The sequence below is a fragment of the Uloborus diversus genome, chromosome 10 (assembly GCF_026930045.1).
Source record: "Uloborus diversus isolate 005 chromosome 10, Udiv.v.3.1, whole genome shotgun sequence".
Lineage (NCBI taxonomy): Eukaryota > Metazoa > Arthropoda > Arachnida > Araneae > Uloboridae > Uloborus > Uloborus diversus.
In genome coordinates, this window is record NC_072740.1 from 29107665 (window position 1) to 29130084 (window position 22420).

Genomic DNA, 22420 nt, shown 5'->3' on the forward strand with positions numbered 1-22420 from the left:
ATATTAACGTTCAAACCATAAAAAGCTTTAGACAATATAAGCATCGCATAAAAGAGATATCCTCATTTCGTCAATCTATTTCATTAAAATCGTTCCGATAAAATAGTTTGATAGCAAGACAAATGGTTTCCAGTCATCAGGGCCATTAAAACGAAAAATAAAACCTTCATTTAATCTTTTTAAAGACAAAAATGCAAGTTTTAGAGAGAAAAGAATTTATAACCTGCTTCTCGCGCTGTTGAGCAAAGTTCAGTTTAAGCCTTTATGACGGAAAAATAATTTATGGGTACAATAAAACATCACTGGTGCTTCTTATGAGATAGCTGCTCTTACTGTCTGAATACTCAAGCAATAAAAATATTGAAATATGATGCGGGACCCACGTTATGCAGAGCTCTTCGACTAAGAAATAACATGTAAAAGTGATATATGAATTGAAATTACACGTATGAGCACGAAAATAATTTTCATGCAGTTATATTTACTAAGCATGTTATTTCAGTTAGTATTTCATTTGAAAGAAAAAATATTATTCACGGACAAGTCAAAACTTTTTTTAAATGTAAAATAACACGTCGGATGAACCTTTATTTAAATAAAACTTGAGCATACATATCGTTGACAACACTTGAGTTATGTCTGAGGGGCGAAAATGTTTAAGTATTTGTTGTTGACAACATCATAATTGTAGTAAATGTTGTTGTTGTTTAAAATGTAGTTCAAAACTTTAAGATATTTTGTTCTACTACTTTGAATTTTTGTTACTGTCAACGAGGATGGCTTTGCCATATAAGAGGTGGATTGCTCACTTTCGAATGTTAGTTTGTGTCATTTCTGAGACTTGACAACTTTCTTTTTTCGTTCTGAAAGAAGAATTGTATTGAGTTAAAAGTTTATTCCTTACGTTTGTGTTGCCGACAAACTAACATTTGAAAGGTTGGACGAATTCAACCCGGGTATCACAAAGTAACCCCGGTTGTTTAGAATGCAAGTCTTTATATTAGTGCATAAAACAATGCAATTTTTCCAAAATGGGGATGATTAATGCAGTCAAATATTTCACCGTCAGATATGTTTAAAAAATCAACATAAGTGTTCCTGGAGAGCTGTGTTTCCTGTAATAGTAACATGGACGAGGGGGGGGGAGACGTACAGTAGAACCTCGATAAACCAAACTAAAAGGAGATTTAGTTCGTCCGAATTACTAAAAGTACAGATTCGACAAAAAAACATAAATTGAGCAAAGATACATAAACTACTGCACTGGGACAAACAAACAGCTGCACAGATTCTTTCAAATTTTCACGGAACAAAATAGAAAACTGCTTCAGACAAAATTAAGATTCCAGATTCTGGGAAACTTGATCCAAAGCTCGAGTTCAATTATTTTTTTCCCAGTTGTGCAATAACTCTCCCAAATACAATATAAAAATCAGTAAATCTGCATGTCAGAAACGTTTTATGAGAAACTTGTCAGTAACGCATGTTAAGAAACTAAAAGGTCTGTGGCGCAAATGTTGTGTTAATAACTAGAGCGGCGATAGAATTAATAAATTGTTTAAAGTTTGGAAATTTATATAGTCCATTTTTAAAATAAATTTCTTAAGTTCAAGTTAAAATGAAATTTACATAGCTATAAACATGTCATTATTTTGTAAAGTTATGTGAACCATTTAACATATGTAGTCTCAAAAATATGTGAAGTAAAATAGCCCACAGCTTTCATTCCTTAGTCATGTGTTTTACAATTGAATTATTATGGCTATCAGTAATCAGTACTTATGTACTACTGCCTGTTTAGTTTCAGAAGAGAAGTTATTAAAGTAACACATGCGTAATAGGGTGGTCCAAAATTTCGAAGGTGAAAATTTTTTGAGTTTTACCCTTCCATTTGGTTCCAAAACGTTAGAAAATTAGTGGGACAAAATTTTATAACGTTTGAATAATATTTAGAAGTAGCTCAAAGCCGATGAAGTTTGCATCATTGCCGAATATAAGTGTATTGACAAAGGAAAAAACTAATCACAAATATGACTGCTTTTTCCATAAACAGAAATTAATTACATTGTAAAATTGCTATTTTTATGTACACAGTTTCAACATTACATTACCCATGAAATGTATTCTGTAAATAAATAAATGATTTTTCTAAGATGAAGTAGTTAATGTAATTCTGCCCAATTCTTTGTAAGTTGACAAAGTGTTACGTTTTGACCGAAGAGGCTTCAATATTGGCAAAAGCAATAGCACCTATTTTACTACTACAAAATAATTAAAAAACAATTAATTTTGGAACGTTAACACCACATTATGGAACTGATTAATGGTGACATTTTTAATAAATGCGCACTTTCTATACTTCTGCACCAAAATTACTTCTTTAACAAATTCTAGGCCTGCTGAGAGTTTATTCATAAGGATAAATGCATTACAAGACTCGATAATAAGGAAAAGTGGCTGATGTGAAGTGCTAAAGAATACAATCTGTTAAAAAATGCTGTGTGACTCAAGAGATAATTATCGAGAATTTCTTGAACTGATTTTAATAGTTCAGCATAAAACCCGTTTCCTAGAATTAGAATTATTGTACCTAGAGCTATGCACTATACTCAATGAATGTTAAAAATCTTGTACTGTATTGAAATATAATTGTTTAACCACTAGTTCCCCATCACTCATCATAAGATATTGGATTTCAAAAGATTTGGTATATTTGCGGAATGGGCGATTCTCGAAAAAATCTCCCGCGCGTAACGCTAAGATTTTTTATTTTATTCAAGTAACTATTAATTAAATATAGTATTAACTGTTATGATTTGATAGTATATTAAAGCATGCCTTATTCCCCAACAGTATTATTTTTTAAAGGCTTTGGTTAGCTGGAACAAAAAAAAAACTTAGCGTTACGCACAGGACATTTTTTCGAGAATCGCTCGAATGTGTTTATTTAAAACCTTGGGTGACGGTTTCTGAACTTCAGAACTGTAAAACGTAATGATTTTGATTTAATGATATATAAAATTGCATGGCTTTTTTTGACAGTCATGGGATACACTCGAATATAACACAATCAGTAAAGCTGTTCAAGAAGTCAATGAAAAAATATTGTTGCCAAGTACCTGAGATTATGCCCAAAATCTCATGAAATTTGAGGATTTGCTAACTTATGATGAGCTTCATTAACTGAAAAATAGAATTTACCTGATACATTTTATCATGAAAACTTGGGAGATCAAACAAATCTGCGAGTTTTAGGAGAATTATCTTCACAAAGCATTAAAATTTATTCGAGGAAGCTTGTTATAATTAATCTTTCAGAAAAGAATCATATTAGAAAAAATTTTAATGAAAAAATAATAACCATCGAAGATCAATTTCAATTCTTGTTGCAGGTAGTCGAAAAACATTGCCGCGCTTATACCGTTAGCAAAAAAATAGTTTGGCAGGTACTAGAAAAACCACATCCATAGTCATTTAAATATAACTGTTGTATTGTAATTTTCACCTTACGAAAAGCTAAAGATTTAAATGAAATAAAGTTGTATTGCTTCTTTCAGCTTTTTTCTTCCCTATGCATTTATTGCGTAAAATCAAATATTAATCAAACTTTGCGGTTGTTGAGCTACCCCCAAAAATTAAAATTATGAGCTGAAACTTCACAGTAATGATTTTTTACTTAAGTGGAACCAAATGAGAGGGTAAGACCATTACAAATCAGAAATTCTTTAAAAAAAGCCTTTTTTGGACCGCCCTAATGCAGAGCAGTACCTAATCGCTAAATCTAAGCAGGAAAGAAGGAATTATGATTTTTCACAGTTGAATATATGTTTTAAAGTATCTGAGTGAAGTAAATAGCAATCAACAACGTTTTAATGCACAAAATTAGCAGAATACGTCATACACGTGTTTCGGAGTTACAGAGAACTCCTTTTTCAATGCAAAGTAGTGAGTTTTGGATGTAAAGACATCCGGTAAAAGCTTTTTACGGAATAGCTTTTAAAATAAAAAGACAATAAATGTGAACTTATTTTTTGTTTCTTAGAAACAATATTTGCTTATTTTTTTACAAACAGTGGGGACAGGTGAGGGAATGGCATTTTAGTAGTTTAGACTCTCATAAAACATTGTTAAAATAAAATATAGAAATATTAATTTATTTATCTTGTTAAACTCTATTTTGAAAAGTATTTGAATCTCTAAAGGCATAAAAACTTTTATATGCTTACATTATAACACGGTCATGAAAATTACCATTTATGAAATAATAGCATGTATAAAGTTAAAAAACATCTACGAAAATCAAATAAACTAAATGATAAATGGTTATAGGTGTTTAGATAATTTTTTAATAGACAGCTCGTCACAGGTATGTTTTCTCCTGATAAGTTTAAATTTTATTTAAATGATGATGAGTAAAATACCTGAAAAATTTGCTTGATTGTAAAAACACGTTAAAGAACGTTTTAAAAATTGAAGATAATTTACAAAATTCCTGGTATTTTGCTTGAGTTACTGCTTGTCAACAAATCTCGTTTCAATTCATAAAATTTATTGATTAATTTATAAGATGAATTTTTTTAAAGAACTTTTTTTTTTTAAATATAGTTTTATAAAACCTTCCTTTCATTTACCATTATGATAGTCATATTTATAAAACGCCTTTGCTGACTTCATAAAGCAATCAACGAAATTTTCGAAATGGTTATTTAACCATTTATTGTTCAAAAAACATTTAATTTTTTAAAACGCTTTTTAAGTCACGATTAGTTTATACCACGGTTATACTACTTTTCTATCGGATCGACTTGAGAAGAGAATGAATCGAGGTGTGGCGAACTTATATCGGAAATAATTGACGCTGAGGTGAGTTACCAAACAAAAAGAAAAGACGCCTTGTACATTTTTTTTCTTAATATATAAATTTTATGACCATTGACAGATAGGTCATAAAAAATTAAGTCCCTTACGTTGCTATCAGTACGTTTTTCAATTATTTTCACCGTAAACGAAAATGCCTTAATGAACGTACAATATTTTAGTTTTAGAAATGAAGCTGGTAAAATAGCTCGTTCTTCATTTTACAATATATCGATTAAGTTTAAAATCATGATGGAATGTACAAAAAATAAATTAAAGCTAAAGAAGGGATAAATATAACAATTTTAAAACCAAAGCTATTTTAAAGTTGAATAAAATAATTGACTTGAAATAAATGACTTAATAATAAGCATGCTTGTGGATGAAAAAATATCCGACAAAAGGATTTGTTGGATGTCTTTTCATCCATAAGCTCTCTTATTTCGCATTGAAAGAGGGTTTCCTCGTAACCCCAATACACCTGTTTCTGCAGTAATCTGCAAGTTGTGCCATTTAACGTTATTTCTTTTTTACATAGCTCTTTTGTGTTTTAAAAAAATAACATAATATTGACGAAATGAACGTTTCTCTTAAGGAAATACTGTGGTTAATAGGCGAAAACTAGCCTGCTGACCGAAAAGCACCTTCGAAATGAACGGCGAAATCGCAGCCTAAACTCTTATAACAGAACACAATCGATAGATTTCGAGTAGGAAAACAACGTTCAAAATTTCCCTACACCACGCAAAAGAGTTATGACTTTCGACTCATTTTTCCTGAAGTTGTATCCATTAGATACGCCAAAGGAGGCGTCACAAATTACCTCAATAAATTACGAACAACCTCATTCCTTAAGAAAATTCATCTTTTTATTATATTTCATCTTTCCATGAATAACACACACCTACTAAAAATGCCTATTATGGAGCTACCCACGTTCATCAGAGATATATCTCCCCTTCGCTTTTTGAGGAAGATAAGTGGAAAATGGAGCCAATATTGAAGATCCCTAACTTATACCGGACTAACCCTCACGGTAGATCATCTCCTCGTTGGAAAAATAAATTATGGACGTCGATGAAAACGGATTGCTCATCTTGAGGAGCAAGCATGCGTGAAGGCAAAATGTCCGCCCGTTTTGGAATGGACGATCTCTCAAGTTAAGCTTTTTATCGTTTCATTCTTCCAAGAAACGATCGGTTTGAGGAGCCACGGAAAGATATTATTTTCTCCGAAACCTACGGAAGCTTCAGAAACTCTTTCTTTACTTTTAAGGACATGCGATGAAAATGAAGGGACATAGTCTACATGAATTCCGGACTTTATTATTATGTTGTGTTTTGGAAGGGAAATAAATTATCGAATCGGCTTAAAAGTCAAGGTAAATTTGTAAAGGTAGTTTGGATTTTGCTTTTGAAAGGGAATATTATGGATGTAGGGATAAAAATTAACTGCCGTTAATGTTGGAAATTACTTTAAATATTTTAAAGAAACTTCAAAGTTAATTTAGTTTTTTTCATATGTATTTGCCAAAGGTAAAAGGAAAAATAAATGTTTTATTGGTCTTGATCTCCATTTCAATTATTTTCACCCTTACTGGCAGAGCTAAGAGTTTATGATCTGAGGAAAACAATTGAAGAATTGGCTAGATGAGGCTTGAGAGGGTACAATTGTCCATGTGCGCCCATACGCAAAATTTTAAAGGGGGGGGGGGGAGGGCTCAAACATTTTCCTCATTGTTCAGCAGGATATTTTCCCCTTGGAAACCGATTTCAGTACAGATTAGAGTTATTAAAATTGAAATTTTTAATAACTTATTCATTAATGGCTGGAAAAGAAATGTTTTTATATTTTTACAAAGCAAGAAAGTTCAAATTTCTAGGGGGGGGGGGAGGCTGGAGCCCCATCTTACCCCGCTATTTGGGCGACCTTGCAATTGTAAAATGTAAATATTTTGTATCTTCATTAACAGTACCTTCAAAAAATAAATAAATAAATAAAAATAAAAACCGCACGAGCAGTACGATACCCGGAAAGTTATATTGTCGGTTGGGAAAAGTCAGCGATGTTGAAGATTAATCGAGAGCAGACACCCTGACATATGTTCTTACAACCTCTCTACCTTTTTCTTTTGTTCACCTTCAGCAGTTAATAAAATTTCATTAAAAATGATCATGTTCAAGGTTGGTGGCAATTTTTTGGAAGACTGATATGCTTTAAGAAATGTTACAACCATCCAGTCACTAGTTTCGTCATAAGTTAGATGGATCTTTATCCATCTATGTATATACATGCATATCTGTGCATCTAATGTATCAATTTCTTTCTATGTGTGTGCGCAATTCTAAGCTCTTCGTACCGATGGAGTTTAGGTTTTCACAGAGAAAAAAAAAAGCTATACTTTCGGCTTTGTATAACATTTATAAAAAAAATTCCAAAAATATCACTACAATTTTCTTTTGTCCAAGAAAAATATTTTTACGAGAGCATGTTCTGAATACGTCATAAAATGGTTTTTGTCGCTTCAACTTGTCACTAATAACATTGTCGTAAAAGTTGTGGTAACAAAACTGTAATCATTTTAACATCAGGTTAACAAAGAGTTTATACATTCTCTTTAAAGGTTTTTATATCTCCTGCTCAGCATAGCATATTTTACTGAATAAAACTTCAGTTAAAATAGAATTTAGGATCCCTCTTTTATGAAGATATATTCATCTCTTAGGATCTATAACGTTGACAGTTTTTTTTTTTTTTTTTTTGTATTTTCAATCAAGTATATTTTACAGTTATTTATTAGTTAGAGTGTTTTATTAGTTATAAACAAGACAGTGTCATGTGTTATGTTAGAATACATATTAAAACTGCAGAAAATTGTGCGCTTTGCTCAGTTAATTAGTAAAAACGAGCTCTAAACACTACTTTAATATAAGGGGCCACATGCCAAAAAGTTTATGTTATTCATAAAACAAAAATAACTATGAAATGAGCGTCTAAAAAACTTTTCACTTTCAATCCCAACATACAGGGTGATTATAATTAAAGTTCCACTTTCAAAACGCTGGAAAAATAAAACCACTGGACACAATGACGTCAAATTTGAACGGAATATTATCAGAGACGGGGGGAAACGTATGGCAGAATAAAAATAAATAGTTGAAATTTTTAGTGATAGATGGCGCTGTAAGCATTGTAATTTAATTAAATCGGTCGTTAGTTTTCGTGAGATTGGCGCAAAAGATGTTCAATATGCTGTCCCCCGCCTGTTTTCTGAAACAAGTTGAAATCGAGAAACAGCATGTTCCACAACTGATCAAAGTGTTTCCGGGATCACGTTTAGAATGTGTTGCGCAATGCGTGCCTTTAGCTCAGCAAAGGTTGCAATCGGAGCATTGAACACAACAGCTTTCAGATAGCCCCACAGCCAGAAGTCATACGGGTTAAGATCAGGTGATCGGGACGGCCAGACTGTAGGGAAATGGCAACTTCAATGAGTCGTGCGCATGACAGTTGTTTTGATTTACGTATTTTGACACCTGCAGAGCAATCTATTGCTAAAAATTCCAACTATTTATTTTTCTTCAGCCATTCGTTTTCCGCCTTCTTCGATAATATTCCGTTGAAGTTTGACGTCATTCTGATCAATTGGTTTATTTTTACAGCGTTTTGAAAGTGGAACTTTAATTATAATCACCCTGTATATCAAAGTAGTCATATAGCAATCGGAAGACGTCATGGTAACAGGTGGGGAGTGGCGTGGAGAAAATAGCATGGTGAGCATATATCGAGGTCTCATATAGTAGTGTTTAGGGCAGTTGTCTTTCAGTTTCGGGTCCGAACCCCGGCGTGTGTCACGGAAGGAACTCCCCACTTTTCCGTACCGATATTAAAATCCTAAGGTTTTACGGTGGAAAGTAGGGAGTTGTCGTAAAAAATGATACATTAAGAAAATATTGGCAGAGACATTTTCACATACAGTCGGATCCCGACTTACACGAGGGATGCGCTCTAAGAAGACTCCTTGCGTAAGTCGAAATTTCGCGTTGTGGAAAAGTGTTGTGTATATGATTTTTTTTTTTTTTTATGAACTTACAATCATTTTAGACCTTTTCGAACACCTCTTAAACTGTTTTAGACCATTTTTAACTATAAATTACCTTTTCTTACATAAAGAGCTGATTTTTTACCGTATTTTTAAAAACGCTGCATTATTCAGCGTAAAATAATGTTACGATCCACAAAATCAATGATCAATGAGAGAAAGAGACATCAAAATAAAACAGTACGGTACGTACAGTATGTAGTAATAATGAAGCACTGCACTGTAAGAGTACTACACAGTAGATAAAATAAGTTACATTCATAACTTAAAAATTGAAGATGATGCTTTATGCTGCGCAATCTGATCGTCATTCTAATATATTTTTAAACACAGTAGCTTCCGACACACACACACACACATTTACTTTTATAACATTTACATCTACTATGGTAACACACCTCCTTCTCTATAATCTACAATACAAGAGCAGATTCCAGTTTCATATTGTTTGCATGTTGCTTAAATACTACTCTGCGAGCTTCGTATTCAAACTAAGGTCTAGACTTATACCGGATTGCCTTTTTTTTCTCCTGACTCTTAATTTTACATACGAAAGATTCACTCATACCTAATTGTCGTGTTACCTTCAACCCACTTTCTCGTTGTTCAAGCGTATCAAAAATCTTTACCTTTTCTTAAATTGTCGCAAACTTTCGCTTTTTGTTTTCATCTTCACAGCGTGCCTAGGGGCCACAATATTTCATCACCTTTCGTATTTAGCGTACACCTTTCGTAATAAATGAAAAATGAATGGTTATTTTTACACTCTAACAAAGCGATGTTTAGACTAGTGCGGTGTGTGGGACTGTCACGTACAATCCTGTGAGGACTGTGAGACATATTAAATTTTGTGCTTTTTCTTTTACCATGCATTTTTTTAGGCATTACCATCGAGAAGAGATAAAACGGAGGGATTGAAGACTTTCATTCGTGAAACAGAGAGTCACACAAGTCACGTGATAGCTTTTAAAGCGAAGCATTGGAAGAAATTAGGTTTCTTTCGCTAGTTTCAAGCAAAATATGTCAACCATTCGTCGTTGTTAAGTCACGTGACTTGAGATCTTTGCCCGAGCTTTTGCTAAGCCAATGATTGGACTTGCTGCCTCCACTTATAGTTCCTGCTGTAAGGAATACAATGACAATAACGTAATTCATGAAATTTAACAATTGCTACAAAAGGTTACTTTATCGAAAAAATCCGTAGTAAATCATTTGGAGAGAAGTAGAACGATGTAGATCATCAAGTTTGACTTAGATAAGTTTAAATTTAACGTAATAGTTTTAGCTTTCTTTTCTTCAAGGGAGCGTGGCAGCATCTATTCTTCTTTGAACAGTAAAAGTTACCATTTTGACTTAATATGGTTTTACGCACTTGAAGCCCCTTTGCTTGTTGTGCATGAGTCAGGTTTAGTCAAAAATATTATTTAATTATGTACTGGATGGATTTGTGAAATGTTTATTTTACTTTATTTTATTTATTTATTTATTTATTTTTATTTATTATTTTTTTTTTTTTTTTTTTTGCTGTTTGGGTTTATAAGTACTTTTCTACCTTAAGCATTGACCTAATGCTTTTCTTGGAAATTAGTAAACTGATTTCACCTTTGCTGAATTTACATTAAACCACTACATTTCAAGTTTGACCTGTAAGTGTTTAACAATAACGCCACAAAAACATTAATAAAAAAAGGTTCATTAGATTTACTTACTTTTACAAAAAAAAAAAGCTCTCAAGAAGATCATGAAATAATGAGAAACCAGTGGAACTTTATAACCATTCAAGCTGTTGCTCCGAAAAAAAAGTAACAATGGTTGTAACACAATACATAGTTTTGAAACAAACTTTCCCTGGTAGTTCGAAAACAACTTGTACTTTAAACAACAGTTTCAACTGTCATAAAAGCTACAACAACAGCAAAAAAGGCAGAAAACTTGTTAACGGTAAAAGTCTGCCACGGGAGCCTCATATTTTCACACTTCCGTCCGGATATTTTTTAACCGCCTCAGTAATCAAACTTTGTTATTTTTTTCTAGAATTTAATATTATTTCTGTATAATGTCCTCATTTTGGCGAATGGGTGATTTTCAAACGCATTGACAAATTATGTTTGACACAATTCGAAAATGTTTGTTGATATAAACTAAAACTTTCCTGGGTATAACTTTTTTACAATTTATAGCTTTCTTACTAGGCGATTATTTGTGAGTTAATTTGCTTAAATTTTAGTAATTTCAAAAATCTTCTTAGCAAATCATCGTTTTTCTCATGATTGTTACCTTTACAAAACATTCTGTAATTTTTTTTTTTAATAAATAGCTTAATCAAGTCTTGTTAGACTATCTTAAATACTCAGTAATGAGCCAAAATGGCAAATATATTTTTTACATAAGAAATTTTAAGTGTTTGTATAACTGTTTTTCTCATGAGTGTTACTTTGTTTCCTAAGGTTAAAGAAGAATTTAATTAATACAAATGCTGAATTTTAGCTATAGTAACACTCATGAGCGACGGTAACACTCATGAGAAAGGGACTCATGAAGTAAGTTATTGTAGAGTTTTGACTGTAATTCCTCTAAAATATGTAGTTATTTGAGTACCATATCTTAAGAATTAAAGTTTTTCCTAAACAACGTACACAAATTTCATTTTTGTAAACATTAGCTTTGTGTTATTGTTCATTCTGCAATTTTTAATAAATGTGAATCTATATAAAGCTGAAGAGTTTGAACGCGCTAATATCAGGAACTACTAGTTCGAATTGAAAAATTATTTTTGTGTTGAATTGTCCATTTGTTGAGGAAGGCTATAGGCTATTTTTTTAAAAATCTGATTGACCGAAATATTTGTAATTACCAACTAAATGTTTAATTAATTGTTAAGTTCTGACATAAACAGTTAGACAAAGTCACAGTTTTCCACTTTTAGTTGAAGGTAAAAATTTACTGCTAAAAAGGAAAAATAAGAATTCAACACTAGTTGTATTATAAAATACAATGTTCTTTATACACGGTTACTTTCAAAACAAGGAACCATATGCTCATTTAAAGAAGGTATCTAAACTATTTATTTTTTCCCCAAATTCTATTTATTTTAAACTATGAAAACCCCCCATCAAACTACGATTCTGCAAACTTTTGGTTCTTTAAAGCGCAGTAAAGATGTAAGTTTGCTTTTTTCCTGATTAATCCTGTTTGAATTATATTGTATTTATTGTTTTTAGTGTTCACTGCGTGTCAAAATCATAGATCAATACATTCAAATCGATGAGGCAATTATTGTAAGAGCTACCTTAAATTAGAGTAACGGCTCCAGTAACAGACTTTCTTAAGATATCGCTCTTGGGTTAACTCAATTTTCTGAGCATTTTAACGTATTTAGACTTTCAAAACTATTTTGATCTCATGCAACTATATCTCATGTAACGTATGGCTGCTTTTGGATCCTCTGTGAATTACTTAATTCTATTTTTATTTATTCAATTTCGCAAAAAAGTTCCAACCCCCAGTAACGGACACCGACAATTCTGATGATACGCAGTAACAGCAAGGATGAGGAAAGGATGAGTAATGGTCGGAATCCCCCTTTTCTCTTCAAAATGTGCAAAAGTTCTTTATTTTTAGATCTAAAACCTTATTAAATTCAAATGAACATGAAATACCGACAGACCTCGTGGTGTCGGTTCATAACCTTCAACCACTGCCTTGTAAATACTAACTGGCTCATAAAATTCACTCCGTTACCCTATGTATTGCAAAAAATAAAAACCTAATGGTTTTTATTTCTTAATTTCCTCAAAAAGTCATTTCTGTATACGGCTGAAACTTTTAAGACGTCAGCTCTTCGAGAAGTTTTTTTACTATCCAATATCCTGTTTTGTTAAAACTTTTATACATATTTATCTATCTATATATCTGTGCATTCATCCATCATTCTCTCTCTCTCTATCCCTGTCTTTTTGTGTAATTCTGAGAATCTAAAACCGTCTTGACTATATAACAGAGTAAGAGCCAATGACTACTGGTAACCATAATCAATCTTTTTTTTAGTAAAAAAGTGAAGTCGCATGACATCCTCGGACAAATAATAGCTCGCAAATCAAAAATGAAAAGAAAAACAGGAATATAAACACATAATAATCCCCGGCGAATAATAGAAATCCCGAATACGACCCGGAGCGAAATCTTCCAGCGAAATAAGCGCGATAACTAAAATTGGTTTCTGAGATGATTTCAACGAACATGAGAGAAGGAAGGGAAGCAAATGGCGCAGAAAAATGAAAAGAAATTCCGCAATCAAATAAAACAAGTGTTTGCTCCAATGTGAGTAAAAATGATGCTGCTGAACTAAAACAAAACAAAAAAAAAAAAAAAAAAATCACAGGGAAAACAAAAATACAGATTTGAAAAGAGAAAATTACAAAGACGGAAACCCCAAGTTTCTAACTCATACGATCTGACAACTTACGATGCCTGTTAACGGTTTTTCTTTTCCATTTCTGAATGATATCGAAAGTTTTGTGCATCCCCTATTCACAAAAAGCATTTTTTTTATAAAATATATTTAAAAAAAGTTAGTTTAGAAAAATGTACAGCTTTTTAGCCTTTTAATAGAACAATGATTGGGACAAAATGGACATTGCAAACAAGTGTTGTCTTTCGGCATCTTTAAATTTGTATTTGAGAGGGCCTTCATAGCAGAGCGATGGAATCACTTGCTTCGTATGCATCAGGTCATGGGTTCTACTCCCACCAGTGCCCTGGATGCTATTTCCTCTCTTTTGTTATGTAAATCTTTGTGTAGTCATGTGTGCAAATAAAAACTTGTTCTGTGTGTTGTCTTATTAAAATTCCACCCTCTTTGTGAGGCAATGGTTTTCCTCTTTCCCACAGATTTGACATGCGACAACAAACAAAAATGAAAAGAAAAAAATAACTTATATATGACTATTTTTTTTTAATTCGATGAAAATCTAAAACTTCAATCCGCAAGTAATCGCCATTTTTTGAATTATCAAGAATGCTTTTTGCTTACGTGGCTAGCGCTCCATTCTTTAACTAGCGTTACGAGTGGTAGATGGCAAGTTATATGATCCATTGCCGTCGCTTAACAAATATTTTACAAAGGCTTTACTGGCCCTTTTGTGAACAATTTTTATCATTCGTATTCATAAAAAAAAAATTATTGAAGGAAAAAGCCGTGTCTCTGGAAAGAAATATTAAGCTCTGCTTTTTTTTGCTTGGAAAAATAGCGTTTATTTTCTTTCTTTTTATGTATATTATGTACGTAGTTTATATATTTCTTTCGGTTTGGATATTCTTTGCACTTTATATTATTTATGTATATGTTTGTGTAATACTATCTAAATTATTTCTAATTTAATGTATACCCGTAATAAAACAGTCCTAAATTATTGTGGTTACATGAAGACTAAAAAAAATCATGTTACGACTCTTTCTTTCGAATTCATAACGTGAATGCTCCTTTCAGAATTGTATTGAACGGAAAGAAGAAATGACTAGAATTTTATAATTTTCGCTAAAAAATTTATATGGGTAAAATTTTATTTCAAACATTATTTTATATACTTTCTTAAACATTAAAAGTTTTACTTAAAATTCCCTCTCAAAGATATTAAATAGATTTAATTGTCTGAAGTTATTTTTTTTTCAGGGTAGAAAATTTCTTTTGGGAACAAAATCAGTCCGCTAGCTTATGGATTCAGACATGTCAACAGCAAAAGAATCAACGCCAGCACAATCAGGTAATATAAACTAATCGAAATTGAAACCGAGGTGTTGTGATTAATCTATTCAAAAGACTGAGTTTTAGTAAATTTTTAAAGGAAATCTTATGTTTTTTTTTCATGTTGACTTCTTTTCGTTTTATATTTCAGGTAATGTGAATTCTATTTTTCATTGGCGCTACAAAAATAAGAATTGTACTTTACTTACTCTCTATTCGTTTCAGTTAAAATTTTATGTTCAGACTGTGCTTGATGATTAAGAATATAAAATGAGTATGATAACCGGCAAAATTGCTATGCAATTCGTCATCAAAAAGATTTTTTTTAAATTCTAGATAAGTGATTTATTTAAATATGCGTTATATTTTAGTTATATACAGGCGTACCTCGTATGAAACGGGACTTGTACAACATATTACACGGTACGAAATTTGCGACTATTGTAACACGGGTTCGATATTACACGGTACAAAACTTCAGTTAAATAATCACGGTTTTGATATAAAACACACTTTAAATTTAAAAGATTGAATTTTATTTTTGTTGTATACACTGTTAAAAAATGGATAATATTACCTCTAAAAAGATTTTTATTTTGTTTTTATGAAACTAATTGAAAAAAATTTATCTGTCTCCGGCTCGAAAGTTCGGTTTGCCCGTATAACACTAACTTTCAACTTTAAAAAATGTTGTTTTTCTCATCAGTGTTCTAAAAGAAAAGGAAAATAGTTTGTTTCCAATACATGGTAAGAAAATAACATTAGGATTAAACTGAAGCTAAGTTTGGCAAACGATAAATAAAAAATAGAGCTGAAACAAAATATGAAGTAAGATAATAATAGAATAATTATATTTATTTTATATTTTGTTTCTCTGTTCTTGTTCAGACGATTTTGATTGCTACCGAAAAGCTCAGTTTGTTTTCTAATAATATGCGTTTTGTTCTTAGCAAAGAAATTTCTTTTTTTGGATAATAGTTTTATGTAGTATGAGGTATGTAAAATAATTGAGTTGTATGGTTTATATATAGCAAATCTAACTTTGGATCAGTAGGGCCGTTGTATGTTTTTGATCCCAGTTTTTGTGTGTATGTTTTAATGAATTGAAATTTTAACGATTATAAAATTTGTAACCTTAAGATTTGGTTTCGATACAACAAGATCTTCATTGCTTGATTTGCACTATTTCAAAGTCTCGTATAACACGGTTTCGATACAACACGATACGTATGGATCTGGTTCATGTTATGAACATGATTAATAAATTTGAAAAATAAGTAAAAACATAATTTATATATATATATAAAAAAAAGTCTAGTATAACACGGTTTTGATACTACACGGTTCAAATTAACTGTGTTGTACGAGGGACACATGTACTTGCATACTAAAGTTTTACCTAACTGCTTAGAATAATCATTGATTATATTATAGGATAGAATAGAAGTATTTAAAATATTTTCAAAATATAATGTTATGCTTTTCAATTAATTAAAAAGCCCATTGATAGATAAGGTAAAATGTAAAACATTTAAAAAACAGAAAAAAAATCTAAATTAATAATATATGTGATGAACTATATCGTAATATAAAAATAAGAACCAAAATTTAAGAGAAAAACTTTGCTTACCGAAGCAGTAAATGACTGGCAAACGTTCCATTTTTTTCCAAAATAATTATTTTAGATATCCAAACACATCTCCCAAGATGAAGAGAAAGAAAAGAAAGCAAATATTTCTCAACAACTCCAAAACCACTAAATGCAAAATTTATCTTAATTTAGTTTCCGCGCAACTATCTCTGGTTGAAATGATGTCAAAAAGAAAAAAAAAAGTCACCTTAACTTTCACACTTGTATTACATACATAGACATGCAAAGGGAGGCATTAAAAGTCACGACATCACTTATCACAAAAGCCAAACGGGCATAATGATGGCACATTATCCGAAACCAATATTTGAAAAATAAATAAAGATGAAGAATTAAGCATTTCACTCGCAGTTTTTCCCCTCATTATCTGACCGAAAAACGAATTAGGGTTGAACTTTATTAGAAGGAAACTAAAAAAGAGGAACTTGATTCGTGATCAAAAAACTCGTTAAGGCAATTATTTTTTATAACAATTATTAATAGACGAGACGCCATTTTGAAGAATAATTGAAGTATAATTAAGCAAACTTCATTCCTCCCTCAGACCTGCGACAAAAGATATTAAGAGGAGAGTTTAGATAGTGTGGTATGAGATGGTCTCGAGAATTTGTTTCATTAACTTTTTTCATGGCTTTAAAAAAAAAGTGGTTTGTTTCTTTTTCATAGTTAGACATCATTTCCATTTTATAGAAATCGGTGTGCGATGGTTGAACTGCTTTCGTACTGTATATTAAGAAAAAGGTATCTCACTTAAAGATAAATGTTGCAAAAAAGGTGTTATTAATTATGAGATTTTATGAATGAAAAGTGTGAGATTAGGTATTATCTTTTAATATACAATGTCAGTTAATTAGTTTAAGCTATCGGAATATTTCTGATAAAACGGGGAGCTAAAACAAAAAATAGTTATGATTGTTAAGTTTGTCACTCGAATCCGTAACTAATTCGATCTACAATGAAGAAATAAGTCTTGTTTGTTTAATTTTACAGACTTTTGTTATTATTAGAAAAAATTGTACAGAAGATGTTTTTTTAATTCTCATTTTTAATTTTAAAAAGTATTTTTATTTTCCATTGTTTCGGTTGGCATCATTTCTTAACTAGAGTTGGTTGGAAGAAGTGGGTCATCCTCATAGAACTGAAATATGCGTATGGTTTTTTTTCTTTTTTACACTGATCATATAGTATTTCATCACTGTGATGGACTTTGCATACATTTGGGTTTCGTAGAATTTTTTTTTAGATCATAGAACTTAGTCAAAAAAAAAAAAAAATCTGAAAGATATTTTTTTGCGAGTTCAAGGAACATTTTTCCAAATAGCGTTTCTAGGTTAGTTTTGATTATTTTTTTATGATTATTTAATTGTCATTTATAGTTTAACTTAAAGTGCATACTGCAACAAGAATTTTTGCATAAATTATTATTAATAACTATTTAAGAGGAGGTGTCCCACTTACCCCGTAAATTTTCGCTATAAGGGGTAAATGGGTCCCTTAACTATGGGGTAAGCGGGTCCCCCCATAATAGTGAGGATTTTAAAATCAAAAGCAACTCTGATGAAATATTTTTATTAGTGACATGCAAGACAACTAAGATGACCTAGTAGGTATTAATAGTTCAACTACAGAAACAGCTAAAGCTGGTGATTATGTATTTATGAAACTTACAAGATAGAAAACCATAAATAATTATGTAGGTCTAATGCTGTAAGTTGTTGATACAAAGTTAAAAAATACTGTTGAATTCGCAAGAACGATTAGAAATTGTGACACTTATTATTGGCCTGGTGCAGATGATGTTAGAATTATTGCTGAGGATGAAGTGATAATGGTTTTTCCTTAGCTTAACTTTACATAGACGCAGCCCTTTAGTGCTTCCAATTTCTTTTTTCAACTTATAGTTTTGGCTAATTTACCAAAATTGATCTTAATCAACAGTATTACGTTTGTTCAACACACCTGTATATGTAAAAGTAAAATATATACCTATATGCTTTGAATAAATTTCCGAAATGTAATTGTTTTGTTTCACTGATTTAAAAGACAGTAAATATCTCATAAATGGATTCATTTACAAAAAAAAAATAATTCATACAAAAAATTTACATACATTATTAAGTAAAAATCCCTTAACCCTTTTTTATTTATGCTTGATTTACATTTAAATAAAAGGAGGTGGCTTACTTACCCCTTAAAATGACGTAAGACATCCTCTGATTCATTTAAAAATATAATCGTTAAGAATACTTAAAAGAATTATTTTAGAAAATAATGATAAATTTCTGTTTATTGATGTCCAAGATAAAATAAGTCAATAAGCTTTAATTTTTTTTTTGTTTAAAAAACTTGTGTAAGGTTTCAAAAACGAACTGTTCTCAGAATCGGTCCCACTTACCCCCAACCAACCCTACATTCAAAATGTTTTTAAAATTTTCGGAATAATCACAAAACATTTAATAATGTAACTGCAAGAGCAACAAAAGGACTTTTTTTTCAAAATAGGCGCTACAAATGAAGAATTGATCAAACTCGGTAATGGATGTCTGTTAAGATTTCCAAAAAAAAAAAAAAATGTGTTTCAAGGCTCAAATTTCGAAATTAGGGGTAATTTATGTAGATGAGAAGAGTTCTACTGAAACGATTTTTAGGAGTTTCTTTGAAAATTGTTCTTTATATATTTAAAATCATATATATATGAATCATATAGCCAAAATTCACGGAACATTTTTAATATTTGAGTTTTTCAAACATATGGAAGAGTACATAATTAATTGTTTTGTAACTATGGTCATATAACTGGATATTTCAGCCACCATTTTAAAGAACACGTTTCATTACACGTAACTTTAAGGAAATACCAAGAAAACTGAAGGAACTGATATTTTACGCTATCGTAAATCACAAAAAAAAACGTAATCTATGCTGCAAGATTCACAAAACAGATGGATTTGTTCAATCAATAAATGCAATTTTGTGAAAACTTTACATATATTACAAATATGTAAGCATTTCTTTAAATAGTGCCAAATTATTTCGCAGTTTTTCTCTTATAACGTGAGCTTGTAAGGGGTTTTTCACAAACAAGTACACGCTCCAATCATTTTCAAAGTTGCTGTTTTCAGAGTTTTCTTTAAAAAAAATCAAATATTTCTGAACAAGCATTTTGCATCCATTACTTTTTTGAGAATGACTGCATCGTCAAACTCTTTCTGAATGTTTATTAGTTTAATAAGCGTATACTTAACAGTGAAAATACAAACATTAAAAATGTCTCTATTTCGCTCATCGGCAGCTAAACATTTTAGTTCTTATAACAAATCATATAGAATTTTCGGTGTAGTACGAGTAATTGATTCGCTCGTATGATGTCAAATTTTCTGACAGTTAGGTGAAGTTTGATTGAAAATTTTCCTTGTCTTAAGCCAAAACTATGCAAAATAATTTATTTAGTATTTTTAGAAGAAATTCTGTTATATTCAGGAATCTATGGGTATATGGGATATATATTATCGAAAATATATAGAAATATTGCACATTGCAGATGGAAATTTTTTTTGATCCTTGCGTTTCAAAGTTCTATTCCGAGCACGCACCTCACAAGTGCATTGTTATATTACTTTTCCATCCTCTGGCGTCAATTGAAGCTTTCAGCGACAGTATCTCATCCGATAGAGCCTCATGAATTATAACAATTATTAATGGGTTGTTCTTAAATTGGTAATAATTATTTTAACTAAATAAATTTAACCTAGCTTTCAAAAGCCGGAACAATATCATTAGTGCAACGAGACTAACCATGTCAGAAAAGCTAGAGCATAGCAGAAGGATAATCATTAACTGTTGTATTAGGACTTCGGTATGGTGTCGTGAAAGGATCATTTTATGATTTGCCCGAATGTCATTGGGTAACATCCGTGGTCATCTATTTATACTTCCTTTTACAAAAAAGGAAGTATTGTATCCACGAAAAAAATTTCACTCAAAAATCGGCCTTAATTTCCATTTTACTCACCCCCAAATAAATGTTGAGTTTTTTTTTTGACCCGACCACTCGTACATATGTACCTAAGAACGTATAGACGCCCGAAATATCCATTTTGAAGTTTCCCGAGAGTTTTCTCGTGACGTCTGTATGTACGTGCGTATGTGTGTATGTATGTCGCATAACTCAAGAACGGTATGTCCTAGAAAGTTGAAATTTGGTACGTAGACTCCTAGTGGAATCTAGTAGTGCACCTCTACTTTTGGTTGCATTCGGGTGTTTTTAAAGGGGTCTTTTTCACCTTTTTGGGGGGAAATCATTGTTAAATTCGATGCAAACTCAAGTGGCGTTATAATTTGGCGGACACTTCGCGATATATCGCCAGTCTTTTGGTCGCCAAGTTTTGTCGCCAACTTGGCGAAAAATGTGGCGATTTTTATTTATTTATTTTTTTTAATCTACTTTCAATGCGGCCATTGTTAGTGATATTTACAGAGTTAGGGAGAGAATCATATTAAAATTGCAATAATAAGGAAATAACATTAAATTGGTGTAAAAGGAAGTCATGTGATGCACACATCAGCTCGTTTAAGCTTACAGTAGTTTCTCTCGATGACAACAATTTTCCAGTAAATGATCGGAAATCTACTGTAAACCAGCTTCAAGGATAATTAAATTAGGTTGAGTAGGGAAAGTAGAAACGCTGCAACTAAAAATTACAGCAAATTTTTTTTAAAAAAATGCTTTCAGCACAAAAATATTCGTCAAAAATGTGCTTATTTCTGGACACATTATGACCGAAAAACGAAACATTTAAGAAGTTATTTGAAACATGTACTTCATCTAGGATGATGAATTCATTTCATCCATTTTGCTTCAAATTTATTCGTTTATTCAACGTAACAAAGTATTAGATTTGATAAAATCAGATTTACAAATAATCCGGATAAAATACCGCATATGAATTAGCATCACAGTTGGCTAAATACCTATAATTGGCAGAACACGCAATAATGTGAAGCATTCAAGATAGACAACAAAATACATGATAAATTGAATGAAAACGTCATAAACGCTAATTAAATATTTCTCTATAACATATGTTTAATCCTTTATTATCCTATGAAATGTTCGTTACCTTGAATTGTTATCAGATAGCTGGATGAATGAGAGATTTATAAACACTGAAATCAAATATTGAATAAATTAATTAAATCAAAATAAATTGATACACGAAATTTTCGTGGCAATTGTTTGCATGGAATAAGGACAACTGTTGCATTCATGTGTAAATCAGTTTAGTCAAAGGGTTCTAAAATTTTCTCATTTGTCAGAAAATGGTCTTCAGTTTCAGTTGCATCTCCCTCATTTTTTTTAGAAATTTTATCTCTTACATAAAACACAATTCTCATATTGGTCATTTACGTCATCTGATAACATTTCAAGCTAGTGCATTAATATTTTTTTGAATTCTCTCTTAACAGTAATCAAACAAAAAGAAAATTTTAATGTAGAAGGAGAGTGAAAAATAACCATATATACTGTCTGTTCTCGAACTCCACGACTAGCAGCTGTTAACGGTTCCAATTGAAGGGGTGATGGTTTAAGGAAGAGCACTTCCCGATGCATTCAGTTTTTGCTTGCTCGTTACTTCCTTCTTGCTATCACTCCTGTTTTGATAAAATCAGAAGAGACCTGAAGCATGCGCTAATTCGAGTAGGGTTTCGCGTTAAAATATCGGACAGTATTACAGTAGTGGCCACTTTCAGTATTTTACTAAGCTTTCAGTGTTCATAGAAAATGTTACGTTTACAAAATACAAACTCGCATATGTACTGGTTAAAATTAACTAATAATAAGCTCAATGCAATGAATAAAATTCAAATTGTAATACGAAAAGTTACTTAAATATCCAAAAATATATTTTTCTTGTCCAACCTTCCTGGGCAATCACTGTTTTCGTTCTTAAAACCAATCAAATGTTAGTAACTGCTTGCAGAATCTAACATATTTACAGTTGGAGCTAAGCATTACTGTGTTCTGCCAAATGATTACTGTTTCTTATGTAATTAAAATACAACTATT

General features: G+C 31.3%; 1 protein-coding gene across 1 annotated transcript in view; it reads left to right on the top strand.

Annotated features, from left to right (window-relative positions):
- The window catches only part of LOC129231448 (zeta-sarcoglycan-like), a 270742-nt gene that overhangs the window by 169787 nt on the left and 78535 nt on the right, over nt 1-22420 (top strand). The window contains exon 3 of the mRNA XM_054865767.1: nt 14631-14721. Within this exon, the coding sequence (XP_054721742.1) occupies nt 14673-14721 (49 nt within the window). The 5' untranslated portion in view covers nt 14631-14672. The remainder of the gene's footprint in view (nt 1-14630; nt 14722-22420) is intronic.